Below are 16,304 nucleotides of genomic sequence, written 5' to 3'. Positions count from 1 at the left end.
GTGTCAAACAGCAAGAGTAGCTGTGAGAATAGGGGAAACCGTGTATGAGGGTGTGTGGTAAAAACTGGTATGACAAGCCTAGCAATGTGAGAGGCAGCTCAGTGGAACAGCTTCTGCATCACAGGCAACTTCAATCCCCAGAAGACAGGACTGGGAAAACCTCCTTGTCTGAAATCTTGACAGTGATTACCAGTCACAGCAGACAATACTGGGCCAGATGGACCATTGGTGTGACTCAATTTGAGGCAACCGCACCTGATCCAAAACACACACACACCTCACTCACACACGAAAACAAAGATCACCACAGCCAATCACAAGCAAACAATCACACCCTAAGCCAACCCCAACCTCTCTCATCACCAAAGGAACACAAGTGAACAACACAAGCAACGCTGACACCAAACTCTACATACATTAAACATAATAGAAACACCGCCACCCGACCCCACCCCCATCCATCTTCCCTCTCTCCACCCCCTTTCTTTTTTCTTTCTTTTTTCTTCTCCCCCTAATGCCTCAACAAATGGAACAGATTTGTAAAAACGTTACATGGAAGAAGAAGAAGAAAAAAATACGAGGCACTACACTTCTGTAAAACAAGAAAATCCTTAATAAAAAATATTTAAAAAATAAAAAAAAATTGAGGCAACCGCTTGAGAGCAAAGGGGCAGGCTTATAACTCCTTGGGGTGCGTCCAAACCCACCACTCCTGCCCTGTTTCATGTCCCTTTTGTCCCTCAGAACATATTTACATTACAAAAATTTATTAGTTGTATAGCATTTTAAGCATCTTTGGCTACCCCCCAAGAATCCTGGGAACTGTATTTTAGTGATGCTACTGAGATTCCTAGTCCCACTCACAAATTTACTTCCTAGGGAATTTCTTTTAAATCTCTTTAATTAAGTCTGTAGTGGAGGTGTTCTCTCAGTGTACCAGTACAAATCCACATTTCCTACACATCCTCTCTCTGTTGGAAGGGAGCCTCAGAAGAGCATCTTGCCAAAGCAAACACACACAAAAAGGTGGATCTGGCACTGAATGGGTGCAATCATCTCTGAAAAATAAATAAATAGAAGAACACTCTGATCACAGAAGAGAGGGATGGAAAATGACCTGGGAGGGGGGGAGAACAGTGTTACCATTCTTCCCAGGTCAACTGTACAAAAATAAATAAATGTGTAAACAACAATAACAGCAAAAGGAAGTGGCATTCAAATAGATCAAAAGATATGATGTGGATTACACCTGCAATTCATTTTTCCTTCTTCTTTTGCTGCAGACTATGCTGTTTTGGACACACCTTCAGCAAGTGAAACAATAACTGTTCTATAGGTGTAACATTTGCACAGCAATGGAACCAATTTGCAAGCAGGCTCAGCACATTAGAACTCAAGGGGAGCAAGTTTTTACAGTAGAAGCCAGCTGTGGATTGTACTGATTGACCTACAATATCACAAAACACCCCCTGTTCACTATGCCTGGTTTATAGTGATTTAGTACAATTGTTTTTAACATATCAGTTTAAATACTATCACAGAAATATGATGTTTAAGCATGAAATTACAGATGAACATATAAATAAATGGAAGGGGGGAGAGATAGATGGCTGAAACAGCAATTGTTATACTGATATATATCTTTTATACAGTAGTTCAAACTGTAAAGCCTGGTGGAAGCTGGACTTGCCCCCACAGCTGAGGAATTCACAAATCTTTGTTTTCTATTGTGTCTGTCTTCACCAGATATGCCAAAATTTTACTATAAAATTGTCAGCCGTCTTTTAATCAGAATATCCTTAATCCATTGCACTACATAGACCAGACAACCCACCCACAGAATTAGGGAGTTACTAAGCAAGGATTTTTTAAAAGCCATTCTTTTCAGCTCTGCCTCCTTGCAAAACAGTGTGTCATTTTAAATTTGCATGCATTTAAATGAATTAAAATGCATAATCAGCACTAGCCCTTTTTCTCCTCAGAGAGGGATGAAAACTCAGAATAGAATAGATACCATCTGTATCTATGGGATCTCATAGGACACTGATCTTCAGCTGTGGAGTTTTGTGACCTGACCAATGCGCCATTGGCCACAGATATAAAAAGGAAATAGAGGGGCAGAAAGGGAGAAAATAAGGTGGCGGGAAGGGGAAAGATGGAAACAGCAAAGATTTGTAATTTCAGATCGAGCAGGGAAGAATATCAAATAAGTCAAAAAAAGAACTGAGAGAAGACCCCATTGCTGACACTCCTTTCAATGGAAAGGTTGAAAGTCACAGTCACAGAGTAGTAGGCAAAAAACCTGTGTGGTCTAGTGGCTAGAGAGGAGGAATAAAGACACCAGCTCAAATCCCTGCTCAGTCACAGACCAGCTAAGCGGCCTTTGGCAAAGATGCTCCTGCCCCACCCCCTTGTCCCCAAACCTCAGTTTTTTTCCATCTGGGAATAATTGCAACTCACCTCGCAAATATGTTGAGAAGGCAAAACAGATGAAGACTGCAAAATTCTTTGCACATACAGAGCACTGTGTAATCCGTTGATAATAATAGCAGCATGACCACCACCACGGATTGAACAGTAGTTTCAAGCCTTTTACTATTGCAGCAAGGAGTAAGGAGAACTGTAGTTTCAGGGGAGATGTGCCTTCAGAGTATTACCACTAACAGTGCACAAAGGTCAGCTTCAGAGTCACACCAGGTGCCCTTGCTCTACCAAGTATCACAAATGTGAATAGGAAAGCTTTTTAAAGGCACAGAACGCCTAAGATGCAAACACCCCACAGTCCCATGAAACCCCACAGGTGTCCATCTTTTAAAAAGAAAAAGCAAGCCAGCCCTCCACCATGACTAATAGGGCTAGAGAGGCAATAATAATTGTTTCTCGGTAGACACAACCAAGCAAGAGTAAAAGAACCGACTCAAGGCTGCGTAATGTCAATTACATATTCTGACATCCTTTAGCCACCCTATCATTTTAAATAGTGTAAACTGCCATGGGATTCTCAGATGAAGTGCAGTATATAAATTTAATTTAATCGTCGCCATCTTCTTCATCTTCTTCTTGCTGAACTCCAGCTCCCCCATCAGCTCCTGCCCTGATGGGCATAGTCAGGGATTATGGTAGTCATAACATCTTGGGGGCCACAGGTTATAATTTACACAATTGTTCTGCTTGCATTAAACCACTTTACTCTGGAGTGTGTGAGAGTGAGTGAGAGAGAGTTTTTGCCAGAATGAAACCAATTTCCTCACAAATATGGTATCTGAATAGCTTGCTACAAGTGGAGTTGTGTCCCTGTGCCCCATTCAACCCATTTTTGAAGGTTTGAGGCAGTGTAGATTCTGATCAAGGTCAGAAAACCCATTTACCATGAGTGCAGCTGGATCCAGGCAGGAAAACAAAAGAAAACAACCCAATGGCCGTGTGAATAATCCCTTCAGTCCTCTTAGAGGGCCACTTCATTTCCTGCACAGAAGGCCCATATGAGTAGGCAACAGAATGACACTCATAGGTAGAGTGTCGTGCCAATCTGATGCGCATGATGTACTTCAAATACATGTGCACAGACTAAGTACTTTGGGAAGATGTTTATTCATACTGAACTGTCTCCCCATTAATGAAGAGGCATCCACACAATATCCTCCCCATCTCAATTTTCCCCCAGACCTTCCCACACTTTAAATCTGTTTTTACTGAATCACTGTAAAGTCAGAATAGCAAAAGCCTTGCATTTAAAAAGAGAAACATCCAGGATGACATTGGGTCCACATTTTGTTCTGATAAGTTTGAGGTTGTGTCAAAAGCAAGTGTTATCCCACATTTTACAGTACATTTCCCCATCACTTTCCTTATTGCAAAAATGGGGGGCTGAAGCAGATTGTGTAAGACCTCCCAATTAACTATAATTGTGCAGCCTGAATTTGCCAGTATGTGAATTTCACCTGAAAATAGCAACAGTCTGGAAGTGCCCTTATCCGTAATGATTATAAGAGAAAACAGCAGGCCCAAACCCCTCACTAAATAATTTTTTTAATTGTTTTGACTGAAAGATTTTCATGGATAACAAAGGTACATATAACCAGAGCTTTTTTCCCACTAGAATTTAGCGTAACTCCATTCCGGCACCTCTCTGGTGGGCGCCAATGCCATTGCCATTACAAAAGAACAAGGGAGCCGTTCATAGAGAATCCTGGCACTTCTTTTTCTAGGAAAATAGCACTGCATGTAACATCTCTGTTTTCAGTTCATAGAGTCCTATCTATAGGTCAGTTACATTTGGGGGGAGACATTGCTATCACAGGCATTGTGAGGTTGAGGGGGGAAGAAAGAGGTGAGGAGAGAGAAGCGGAGTAATGATTTTCCTTCTTCTGTATGGGGCTTTTATGTCAGTGTCAAATGGGTAGGTTCTTCATCTGCTCATTTTCCTCTCACTAAAGTTGTGTGATGTGGCTCCTTCCTTCTTTCCCATACTGTAGGTGCCACCAAAATGGTACAAGTTTCCCTTTAATTTGCTCCCCACCCTGCCCACAATACATTGTGTGAGGTAATGAATTCTCTATGGTTTATGGTCAGGTTAGTCATGAAAGCAAACTTGCTTGCTTGCTTGCTTATTACATTTATGCACCACCTCTTCTCCCAAAGTGTTCTCATCCCCAGTTTATCCTCACAACAATCCCGTGAAGTAGGTTAGGCTGAGAGACAGCGACTGGCCCAAGGTCACCCAGTGAGTGAGCTTCATGGCTGAGAAGAGATTCAAACCCTGGTTTCCTAGGTTACATTCCAACACTCGAACCATTACACCACCCCAGAGCCTCTTTTGCACTATTTCTGTTAACATTCAAACAGAAGTGAAAACAAATTAAAGGTATTTGTAATGTGAACAAGGACTCTGGGTAGCACAGGTTTTGCGTCCGCATTACAAACCCCAAGGGAAGCAACAGCTGTCTTAAGCCTGGTGGAGGGAATGCCCAATGAGCAGACTACAATTTAACAAATGCATGCAGAGAATACTCTGATACTTCAACAGCCTCGATCTTCTCAGGGGTGGGAAATGCACTCCCGCAAATAAGTCACAATCAGCAGAGAAGCAATACACGTTCCTGGATAACTCAAACAGAGTCAACAAGATTCAGGGAGTTGTAAATCAGAACTGGGTCTGAGATGCATCCGCAGAATTTGTTGTTGCCCTTTAAGGCCCTCCTCCTCTTCCTTCTTGAAGCCATATCTGTTTTCCTGCCATAATTGACTCCTTCTCCTCTTTCCCAGCTTCAACACTGCTTTGCAGTTGTGTCAACCAGCAGATGCTGCATCGGCATCAATGTAGGGGAATGTTGACCTCAGGGAAACATAAACCTTCACCCCTACAGTGCAGATTATTGGCTGGTTCATACCGTGACCAAAGCCTAGTGTGACCTCATCTGCCCAGTACAGAATCATCCCTGGGCATCTGGGAAATAAACCAGGATAGTTATATGTGGCCCCTTTGAAAAGACTGATAGGATTGCCACCTGATTTTACTGGCCCCACTCCTGTATCTTGAAAAGTAGCCGGGCAAAAAGAAATCCAGCAAACAAAGCCATTCCTGCTGTTAGTATCCACAGTTAGTATTTATACAGCACTAGCATATAGTGCCTTCATGTTTCAAAAACCATGCACCAATTCACATTGCAGATTAGCAGGCAGTGGCTGATGAAGTGTGGCTTCCATAAGGTAACCAAACTAGTTAATGAACTAAGAGATACCACCTGCATGGGCTATGAAGAAGAAAGAACTAGGTATTTTAATTGCAACTATGCATTTAACATCATGTCTAGTTTGGACCTTCACCACTAGACTACTCTACCTTCATGTCAGAATAGCCCTGCCTTCCCAGGTCCAAAGAATTCTCCACAGACCTCAGCTCCTATCAGGTTGTTAAAGACCAGAAGTTGCACACACTGAATCTCATGGTTTAGAGTAGGTCGTCAGATAAGTTACCTTGAGGTAGAGCAACTTCAAGCATTCTCAACTTCAAATGGCTATAAGAATCTGCTTTAGCAAGAACCCTTTTTCCCTCTATAGAACCATGTGTTAGACCAGCATTTCACATTCTGGTCAAGATGCACATAAGGAAAGCAACTCATAGGGGCTTTAGAATTTATGTATCTGCCTAACATGTCTGCCTAATGAATTTTGGAGCAAGATAGATGGATCTTGGTTTCATTAGCAAGGCAGTTCTTATGTATCACAAACCATCTGAAAGGATGGCAGACAGACACTAACCTGAGTCACATCCTCAGAGATCATTTTCTGGTTTAAAAAGCCTATTCATCTGTGTTGATCTCTAGACACCTCTTCAGAATACAGGGAAGGAAAAAGTAATGCTAGAAGTAACCACACACACACAGGTCACCTTTCTATTCTTCTAGACAAAGCTCAGCAAAACTCAAAAGCTTGCACAGTCCTTCACCAAAATAGCTTGGGAAAGGGCTATGGATCAGCGGGAGAATCATAAAATCGTTGAGTTGGAAGGGAACCCTGAGGGTCATCTAGTCTAATCCCTCCTGCAAAACAGGAATCTCAACTAAAGCATCTATGACAGATGACCATCCAACCTCTGCTTAAAAACCTCCAGTGAAGGAGAGGTTTGTATGTAAAATTCCCAGGTTCAATTCCTGGCATTTCCAGGTTAGGTTGGGACTGTCCTGTCTGAAACCCTGGAGAGCTGTCAGTCAGTTTATACAATACTGAGCTAAATGGACCAATGGTCTGACTTGGTACATTTATTATTATTTCATTTATTAGGACTGATATTGCACAGCTGGTCTGCTTGCTACAGCTACTTTCTTTCTGCATCACATCGCAGTTCCATGTTCACTGTGGCAATCCAAATGGCGGTTTCTACTCATCAGACAAACTATACAATCAGCATGATGACCCAAATAGATGGCTGTTGCAAAATGGGGTCTTGTGCATTTATCCTTATTACATGGCAGCTTTTGCTGGCTTATTCCTTTATACCAGGCTTCCTCAACCTCAGCCCTCCAGATGTTTTGAGACAACAATTCCCATCATCCCTGACCAGCGGTCCTGCTAGGTAGGGATCATGGGAGTTGTAGGCCAAAAACATCTGGAGGGTCGAGGTTGAGGAAGCCTGCTTTATACTATGAAATAAAGGGACCAGCATCCTGAATTATTTACTGTTTACAACAATAGTTTTGGAAGGATGGAATGTGGGGTAATAAGAAGAGCTGTTTCCATTTCATCCAGACTGCTAATAGCATTCAACTCAACTCCTGTCTGGGACAGGAATTGTAGAAGCTTCTGGGAGCCTGGGAGGAGGATACCCACCAGAGTAGAGAGAGGAGACAGAGTAAGGCCGATTCTGAACCTGACAAACAGGTTCAAGGGAGAAGAGAGATACAAATGCCTATAATGAGATTACTTGGCCATCATATGCTCAAGTTCAAGGTGCTTCTAGATGGCCTGTTTATTGAGCCTTCATCCTGGTTTTTTTTTGTGAGATTAGACAACTTTGGCTAATTAAGGAGCTTTCATTCTGATTTGTCCGCAGGAAAATTAAAAGACATTGCATCAAAGAAAGCATTATCACATTTTCCACCGCATTTTCCCATCACTTTCCATATCATAGAAAGTCTGATCTTTGGGGGAAACAGGTTTGCTGTGCTAGACTTCCTAACCAACTATATACTTGTGCAACATGAATTTGAGTGGCATGTGATTTAATCTCACCTGAAAACAGTGACAGCCTGGCTATGCCTTTACTAAGGTTTAGTTAACATGTTATCTATCACCTTGCAGCACTCACCCTCAAAGTGGCTAAAGAACTGGTGGAAGGGTTGGATATTCTCCCAGATTTTCACTGCATGTTTAGGGGCAAAGTAAGGATTCTAATCCACGTTTGTGGCAGCAGGTATGGCACTTAGTGGGTGGGGGTTATATTATGAATCAGTTAACACAGAGCATACAGGAGAGGTATTGGGTAGAAAGTATTAGGTGCTCCTGGCTTCAATCAGCAGATCGTTGCCCAGTTGGAATTTTCATCCTGCTCAGGCAGTCTGCTCCTCGCTGGCAAAATGCAAAGGGAGTTATACTCCAGTTCTGATACTTCAATTCAATGCTCCTTCCCCAGAGATTAGTAAAACCAATAAATACTAGCTGAAAAGAACAGCCAAAAGTGAATAAGGTGGTTGGCGCAACTCTCCTAAGGGGTAATGTTATAAGATTTGGGACTATTTAGTTGAAGGGGAAAAGTTGAGTGATATAGGTGAACAATTATGCATGATGCGAAGTAAGCAGATATGGAGAAGTTTTTCCTCCCTCTCTCATAATATAGGGAAGCCAAATGTTTGGAAGTTCAGGACGGACAAAATGAAGTACTTCTTCACACCACAAACATAAGCTAAAGAGTTCACAGGCTGTGGTGATGGCCACCAATTTGGATGGCTTTAAAAGGGATTAAACAAATCCCTGGAGGATAAGGTTATCAATAGTTACTAGTCATTGTGACTATATTACCTCCAGAGGCAATATGCTAGAAATCACACGAGTGCTGCTGTTCTCTTGCAGAAAGATGCACTAGAGAGGCCTTTGGCCTGATTCAGCAGGGCTCTTCTTCTGTTCTCTCATAACCTGAATTCTAATGCATTAAACTCCACAGAGGTAGAGTGAAGTGCTGACTGATAATTCACTGCAATCCAGCTGGACCATGTTGGCTGCCTTGGCAGAAAGGTGGTGGTATAAAAACACAATTATTTGATTAATGATGTTCCTTTTCTTTCTCTATTTAGGGTTGACAGAAGAAACACACAGGCACACACCCCACCCCAGAATGGAGTTTCTAAAACGAGAAATGCCAAGCCTCGGGCCTGCCAAAAACCTGATACTGTCTGACTTGGAAACTCTTCCTTCTATTTCAGATCATGTAGCTGTCTTAATGTGGAGGAGCAGACGCTCTGCACAAGCTCAGAGTCCCTGCCTTCTTCATGAGACCAATTCCCGGATCTAAGCCCTGGCGATACCTGGCTTGGCTCAAGCCCTGAAGCCTCCTCACACGAGGCCTCACAGATTTTCTACCCATTTTGTAGCGTTCACCACAGGAAATGTTTCCATGCCTTGTTTGCTGAGGCCATGGGTGAGGGAGCAGGGAGGTGGGGAGAAAAAGAAGGGGGCAGTGTATATCAAGCGCTCCCCCCCCCCACCGCCCGATCTGGGAGCAGCTCCAGCCATATCTAAACTGGGGGAGTTGTTGGTAACCGGAGCAGCCAGCTGCAGCGTGAATGGTGAGTCACGGAAGCCTGGGCCGGGGCCAGGATTTATTCCAGGGTCAGATTCTCAAGGAACATCCTGTGGCGTGGAGCAGGCAAGAGGAGCTGGTCTGTCCCGCCTACTCACCCTCATCCTTCCGCAATGCTTAATTTTTAAATTAAGGGGTGCAGAGTCTTAAGCTTGGCTGAAATGTGTCTGCCCCTGATCCCACGACATGCACCCGAATTGGCTGCAATCACTCCAAGGTTTGAGAGAAGGCAAACTGCACATGCTTAAAGGCACTCTTTCCTCAAACCTGCACTCCCAACACAGAGCTCCTCTCTCTGAAATTTAACAACAACGATACCAGGAGGTCTAAATGTGGGGGGGCCTCCTAGATAAGAGTGCCCCCTTTTTCCTCAATGGAAGCTTAGCTTGCCTCTCACTTGATCCATTACCATGGTTAGGGGGCTTGGGAATGTGGAAGCAATGGACACTTCTGCCAGTTGACTGTGGGAAAAGGACATGGACAACCACCTCTGATCTCTGAATCAGGAAGAGGAAATTAATACCAGCTTTTATTCCTGCTTCTCCACAAGTCCCAACTGCTCTCTCAGAGATGGGAACAGAAGTCAGGCTTCCTGGATCCTGCAGCTTCTGTTCCAGTTTCACTAAGGACCACAGCCACCATCATGACAGCTGCTCATCGGACCCAAGAGGCCAATTCCAATCCAAATCAAAGAAATCGGGCAGCAACCAATTTTGGGAACCCTTGGAGGCCCAGTGGAAATGGAGTAGAGAACTTGAAAAGGAAAACCCACAGAACATCTGGGAATGAATGAAAAGATACAAACCCAACATTTGGGATAAGAAGAATCACAGTGCTACTTACAGGTGTAGGTGCACTATATCAGCATGCATGGATGCAGGTGGTGCTATGGTCTAAACCACAGAGCCTTGGGCTTGCCAACCAGAAGCTTGGTGGTTCGAATCCCCACAACGGGGTGAGCTCCCGTTGTTCAGTCCCTGCTCCTGCCAACCTAGCAGTTCGAAAGCACATCAAAGTGCAAGTAGATAAATAGGTACCACTCCGGCGGGAAGGTAAACGGCGTTTCCGTGCGCTGCTCTGGTTCGCCAGAAGCGGCTTAGTCATGCTGGCCACATCCCTTGGCCAGTAAAGTGATCTGAGTGCCGCAACCCCTGAGTTGTCCGCAACTGGACTTAGCGGTCAGGGGTCCCTTTTACCAGCATATATAACACTCTTAAAAAAATAAAAATCCACACCTCTCTCTGGGAGTTATTTAATACTGTTATTGAATACCAACCAAATGTTCATCTGTTAGAGTCTGAGCATAACAATAGAATTAAGGTGGGGCTCCCCCCCCCCAAATAAGTCACTGGTGCCAGAATTAGTCTGTCTTCCCCACACTTTGTTACCTTTGGAGGGGAGTCAACACCCAAGGAGAAGAGCATCCAGAATAAGATTCTACTTAAATTCCACTTTGGTGCAATGGATAAGAGTGCTGGATTAGGATCTGAGAGACAAGGGTTCATATCCCGACTTGGACACAAAGCTCACCAAATGAGCTGGAGCAAGTCTCTGTCTCTCTGCCTAATCTACCTCACAGGACTGTTGGGAGGATAAAGTTGGGAGACAGAAGAACCATCTACACCTCGCTGAACTTCCTGGGCAGAAGACACGAGAAGACTCCCTAGAGCCAAGTATAGGATCACAATTCACACAGAACCTTTACATTCATATATAATATGGATATACAACTGTGCATCTTGCTCTGTTCCACACAAAATAAGCCCAGTGTTCAAATTGTATCATTTCAGAGGATTCTCCATGAGGCAAGCTTCACAGAAACAAAGGTAGCTGCTTTATGTCAGATCATTTGTCCATCGAGCTCACTAAGTGCCAGTGTCTCTCCAGGGTTTTAGACAGGATGCTCTCCAAAATGTACCTGGAGATGCAGGGCACTGATCCTGGGAACTTCTGCATGCAAAGCAGATACCCTTTGCCACTGGGCCTTTCGCAGGCTCAGATGTGGGGTTTTTTGCTTCCTTTGCAATGTGCAAGGGAGGAGTACCAGGTGTGCTGTGGGGTGCACTCTCATCCAGAGGGACCTTACAGGCCTGGACAGGACCCTACATGGACAGGGCACTGCACTGCTTCCAAGCACATGGCCCAGAATCCTCTGCAACATCCTGAGGTTCCACATGGCAGGCTGCAAGCCTTTAAGAGGGAGTTCTAGACGTAACGGTCAGCAAAGGAGTTATGTGTAAGAAGAGATGGTGCTTATCCTCCACCCACACTTGCAAGCCTGGGTGTATCCAAGAGGGGTCAGGGGAGCAGCTGCTCTCTGCCTAAATCAAGTAAATAAATAAAAACACTTAACTGAAGTCCTGCTCCCCCAACACAAAGCCTGCCCCTAAATCCTGGCTACGCCCATGCTCACAAGCAGAGAATCAATGGGGAAAGGATTCACTGAAATAAATAAAAAACCCACAGACACAACCAGTGCTATAACCAGTGCATTTGCGTACACACTATCTGGGAACCTCAATGGCGCCCCTCTGGAGGCTTGACCCGGGGCAAAAACCCCAGCTATGCCCCCCATAGCTATGCCTCTGCATAAGGATAAGCAAAGGAGCTATGTATAAGAAGAGATTGTGGTTATCTTTAGTACTGCACGAGACCCTTAATCTCAGGATCACGTTGGTTAAAAGACTCCTGCATTGCATAGGGTTGGACTAGATGACATCCATGGTCACTCCCACCTCTACAGTCCCATGAGACTATACCTACACATACAAGATCAGCTTTAACTCTTAGAAGGCCAGGGATACACACACCTGGCTCTACACCACCTCCATCCCCACCATACCACTACAGCTCCTCAGGTCATAACCCTTTCATTTCCCCATCACCAAACTTAATGGCTTTCAACCCTAGCCTAGACTTTCTGGGCAATGAAGTCCAGCTGGAAACAGAGGCAGTAGCAAGCAGTGGGGAAGTAACAGCACCCAACAGCCAGCTCCTGAAGCACACCCATAACCCCCACCCCTTCTGCTCAGCAACTCCTGGAAGACTGGCTTGGCATCTCCACATACCAAGTGCTTTGTAATCTGCGTCGCTCCTGTTTTTAAAACGTGCCCATGCACAGTGTGCTGTACACTCTCTCCAGCCTGCACACAGAGCATGGCACACCAAAAGGGTATCAGAGCCCAACACACTGCTCCTTCCATTCACAGCCTGTGCATTCAGAGGCACAAAGGACAAACACACACACACACATACACACACACACACACACACCTTCCTCCTGCTCAGCTTTTTCTACACACATGCAAACAGCCTCCCCCCCCCCATAGTGTGTGTATCTCTCTTCTTCTCCTTCCTTCCCTCCCTCCCTCTCTCTCTCACACACACTCTTTCTCACCCATGCACACACATCATCTGTGTGCACACAGCCTCCCACAAGCATGGTGGAACATAAAGACAGACCAATGTACACAGAGATGCACAAACAGCTCCTAAAGAGATGTGTGAAGAGTTCTAATTCACAAATACCTCTGCAACTCTAAATACACTGTTTTGGTGCACACACAATCACAATCATGCACACACAGAAGCAGGGATGCTCTCTTCTGCATGATGTATGCATATTCAAATATGCTAAAAATAACACTTGTGTACAAAAACGACGACCAGAACCCACAGAATGCATAAACACCCTTCACTTTTTCTCTCACCACTGTCCCCACCCACCCCCAATTTGGCAGCTAAGGCATAGGACCACCCGTTTTCCTAATGTTCCTGATTCTTGCCAGAAACTTTTCCCAGCACCTCCCCACCCGCCCCCACCTCACTCCATCTTCCTGTGAGCACCCATCAACTCTAGCCACAAGGGAGTGGCACCTCTAAGATGAGCTTGGCACACGCACAAACATTGTGTTGTGCCATTCCTTGCTTGAAAGCAAAGAAGCTGCAAGCCAAAAGTGGAAGGCTAGTATAAAGGGGAGGGGGGTGATGTCAACGAGAGACACCACGAGGGGAAAGTCATCCCTCAGAGCCTGGGCACCGGTGAACCGCAGAGATGCCCAGCATAGAAAGCAAATGCCCTTTAGTGCCAGGGGCCAGCAGGAGATGAAGATGCCCCAGCCACAGGGGCTTGAGAGTGGCTCCAAAGAGATGGCACCAGCCAGGACCGCCAGGTGAGGCTGCCCAGCAGGGAGGAAGGACAACGCCCATGCCCTGCTGCTTGATGCTGGTGCCCACTTCAGGAAGCAGTGCTGGGTTATCCGGCAGGTGGCACCCACCCAGGGGGTGGGCAGGGGAGAGCGGGCTGGCATTCTGCAGGCAGAAGGGCAGAATCAGGGCCCTGACCGTGCCAGAGAAAGTGGACCGGGGGGGGGGAGAGAGGGAGAGGGAAGGGAGCAGCGGCGCTGCCAGGACCACCCGCCCCACCCCACTCACCTCGCGCCCGGGAGGGGCAGCAGCTGCACTTGGCCAGGACTTTGCGGAACAAGTGGTGGCAGGCGCAGCCTTGCTGGCTCCCGCCCCTCATGGTGCCGCCCGGCCGCGCTGGGCTCCGTCACCCACTGTGCCAGCCATGGAGCAGGGGCAGCGCGGCGGCGGCGGCGGGCCGGGCGGGGAAGGGGGCCCGCGGGAGGGGGCGACTCCCGCCACCGCAGCCCTGCGCTCAGTGACAGAACAACAGGGCTGGGCTGGTGCTGCCCAGGGCGGGGAGGAGCCTCTGCAGCTTCTCTCCCGCCGCCACCCCCAGCATCTCTGCCTCCCTCCTTCTGTCTTCACCCAGATCTCCAGAGCTTCCCAGAGCCAGGCCGCCGCCGCCGCCGCCTCCACCCCCCGCCCGCTCCCGCTGAGCCATTGCAGCAGTGGAGCCTGCAGCGGGCACGGCGGGCGAGGGGGCGGCAGAGCTCTCTGCGCCCCCCGCCACCCTGGAGGCGAGCGGGAGGCAGAGATGGGAGAGGAAGACTCCGTGGGCGCAGCGCCGGGGTCAGGAGCTGGCAGCCACGATCGTGCCCGCATGGGGGAGAGAGGAGAGAAGGAACAAATCAGAAGCGGGGTTCCGCACGTACAAGGGAAAAGCGGGGGGGGGGGCGAATATTCAGAAAGCACAAAGTTAGGGAATGCCCAGGAATGGGCAACAAACAACTCCTGCCTTTAGGGTTCAGCACCGTTGCCTTTTGTTTCCGCAGGCAAACGGACACACACACAGAATCAGGGTTCCATAAATAGGTGTGGGAAGAGCCAGGCAGACCTACTCCCACCCCCAGGATCTATCCCATATTGAGATGGCCTCCTTGCGCAGCTGTTTCCTGTCCCCAGTGTGCAAGGGTGGGTGAATGGGTGCTGGGTGGGAGCTCAGGGCTGCTTGCAAATGTTCCACGTTTCCTGCGCCGAAAGCAATTCCACGCAGGAAAACAGAATGCATGTGGAAACAGTCACATGACAATCTCACACACACATTCGTTTTGTGATGTGCACAGATCAAGAGTGCTGCGTTTATGAGTTCCAGGTTCAAGTCAGGGTGGTGGTTAAGAGTGTCAAACTAGGACTGGGAAAGTCCAGCTTCAAATCCTTGCTTAAGCACAAAGCGTGTCACTAACTCTTAACCTACCTTGCAGGCTTGTTGTGAAGTTAAAATGACAGTGTGTGTGTGTGTGTGTGTGTGTGTGTGTGCCACCATGTGACACAAAAGTGCTTGGTGAGTGTCTGAAATGTTGGCTGCATTATAAAGCAGTCCCAGTCCAGTGCACGGTCTGTTAATTCTTCTTTTCATTATATGAAGACACAGAACCTCATTCATCTTTGGCCACCATGTCCCTGCTTTCACACAGAGGGGTGTGTGAGAGCTCATTCCCTGCCACATGCACTGAACCACCCTCCCCTAACAACATGTATGGGAAACAGAATTCTATTTCCCTCATGACCAAGGATGGACTCCAAATCCCATCAGCCCTAGCTAACTTAGTCAAGAGTCAAGGATGATGGGAGCCATAGTCCATCTACATCTGAAGTCCACAAGTTCCCTCTCCCTGCCTTAGAGAGTTTAGCTGAAGCATATAGCCCTTATGAAAGCTGCTTGAGTATTCACCTGAAGACATTTCCTAGCTTCTTAGAATCAGCACAATGCAATGGCTAGTGTTGGCCTTGGGAGAATGGGGTGCCCAGAGGCTAAATCTCTTCCCAGGGGCATTCGAACCTGCCCAACTCAATTTCACATTTGTTGGGCTGGTTTACACAAGCAGTCAAATGAGGAAATAGGTCTGGACAGAACCTTTTCCCCCTTGTGCATTTTACTTGCAGGGATAAAATTCCTTAGATAAGGAAGCCTTCAGAAAGGACATCCTTCATCTGCAATTTGATGTGGTACAATCCACTCTACCAACTCAGCATTCTAGGGCCCTTTTCTGTCACAGTAAATCCAAAAATATTGGGAGAGACAAGGACAGGCTTCTTGTGAGCATTGCTTTCCAAGGCATAGCTCAAAGCCTGCCTCTTTTGTTTTAAGATCTCAAGAACGGTTGCTTCTTACTGCTGTTGATACTGGCAAAAGGCAAAACAAGCAGAGCAGCCACTGACCTCAGCTGCAACTATGAACTTGCTCTCCTCTCCTCCCTCCCATTCTTTTTTCCTTGTGTGCCATGCCTTTTTAGACTGTGAGCCTGATGGCAGTCTTAGCACTGATATTTGTTAGCTGCTCTGAGAGCCTTTTTGGCAATGGGGTGGGGTATAGATGCAGTTAAATAAATTATAATTCTGGATATAAGCACTCTGACAGTCTTAGGTACTTGCCTCACCCTGTAGCCACATTTGCAAGGCTTATATTTGCAGCAGCAGCAACAAAAAATAGTGCAAAAGATTAATTTCCAATATAAACATCCAGAACAGAATTAAAGGCAATCCACTATCAATAGACAAGTTTACCATTGTCCACAATATTTTTTGATAAATGATACAAAGGAGAGTAAGAGCAAACACAAAGGGGGGGAACCAGAGAGCCAAACAGTTTTCTAATGTTCAT

At 46.3% G+C, this 16,304-nt stretch overlaps 1 protein-coding gene across 13 annotated transcripts in view; it reads right to left on the bottom strand.

The window, feature by feature from the left end:
• ARHGEF25 (Rho guanine nucleotide exchange factor 25) overlaps positions 1 to 16,304 on the bottom strand; it is a 73,131-nt gene that overhangs the window by 44,015 nt on the left and 12,812 nt on the right. The window contains exon 1 of one of the 13 annotated variants that reach the window (XM_083729390.1): positions 13,730 to 14,256. The exons of 10 other annotated variants lie outside the window; for them this stretch is intronic. In XM_083729390.1, coding sequence (XP_083585516.1) covers positions 13,730 to 13,820 — 91 coding nt within the window. In that variant the 5' untranslated portion in view covers positions 13,821 to 14,256. Of the gene's footprint in view, positions 1 to 13,729; positions 14,257 to 16,304 lie in introns of those variants that run through there. 2 more of the 13 variants (XM_083729389.1, XM_083729391.1) reach the window with 2 other exon arrangements.

The sequence above is a fragment of the Podarcis gaigeae genome, assembly GCF_964106915.1.
Source record: "Podarcis gaigeae genome assembly, chromosome: 2".
In the NCBI taxonomy this organism is placed as follows: Eukaryota; Metazoa; Chordata; class Lepidosauria; order Squamata; family Lacertidae; genus Podarcis; species Podarcis gaigeae.
This window is presented reverse-complemented; position numbering and strand designations above follow the sequence as displayed.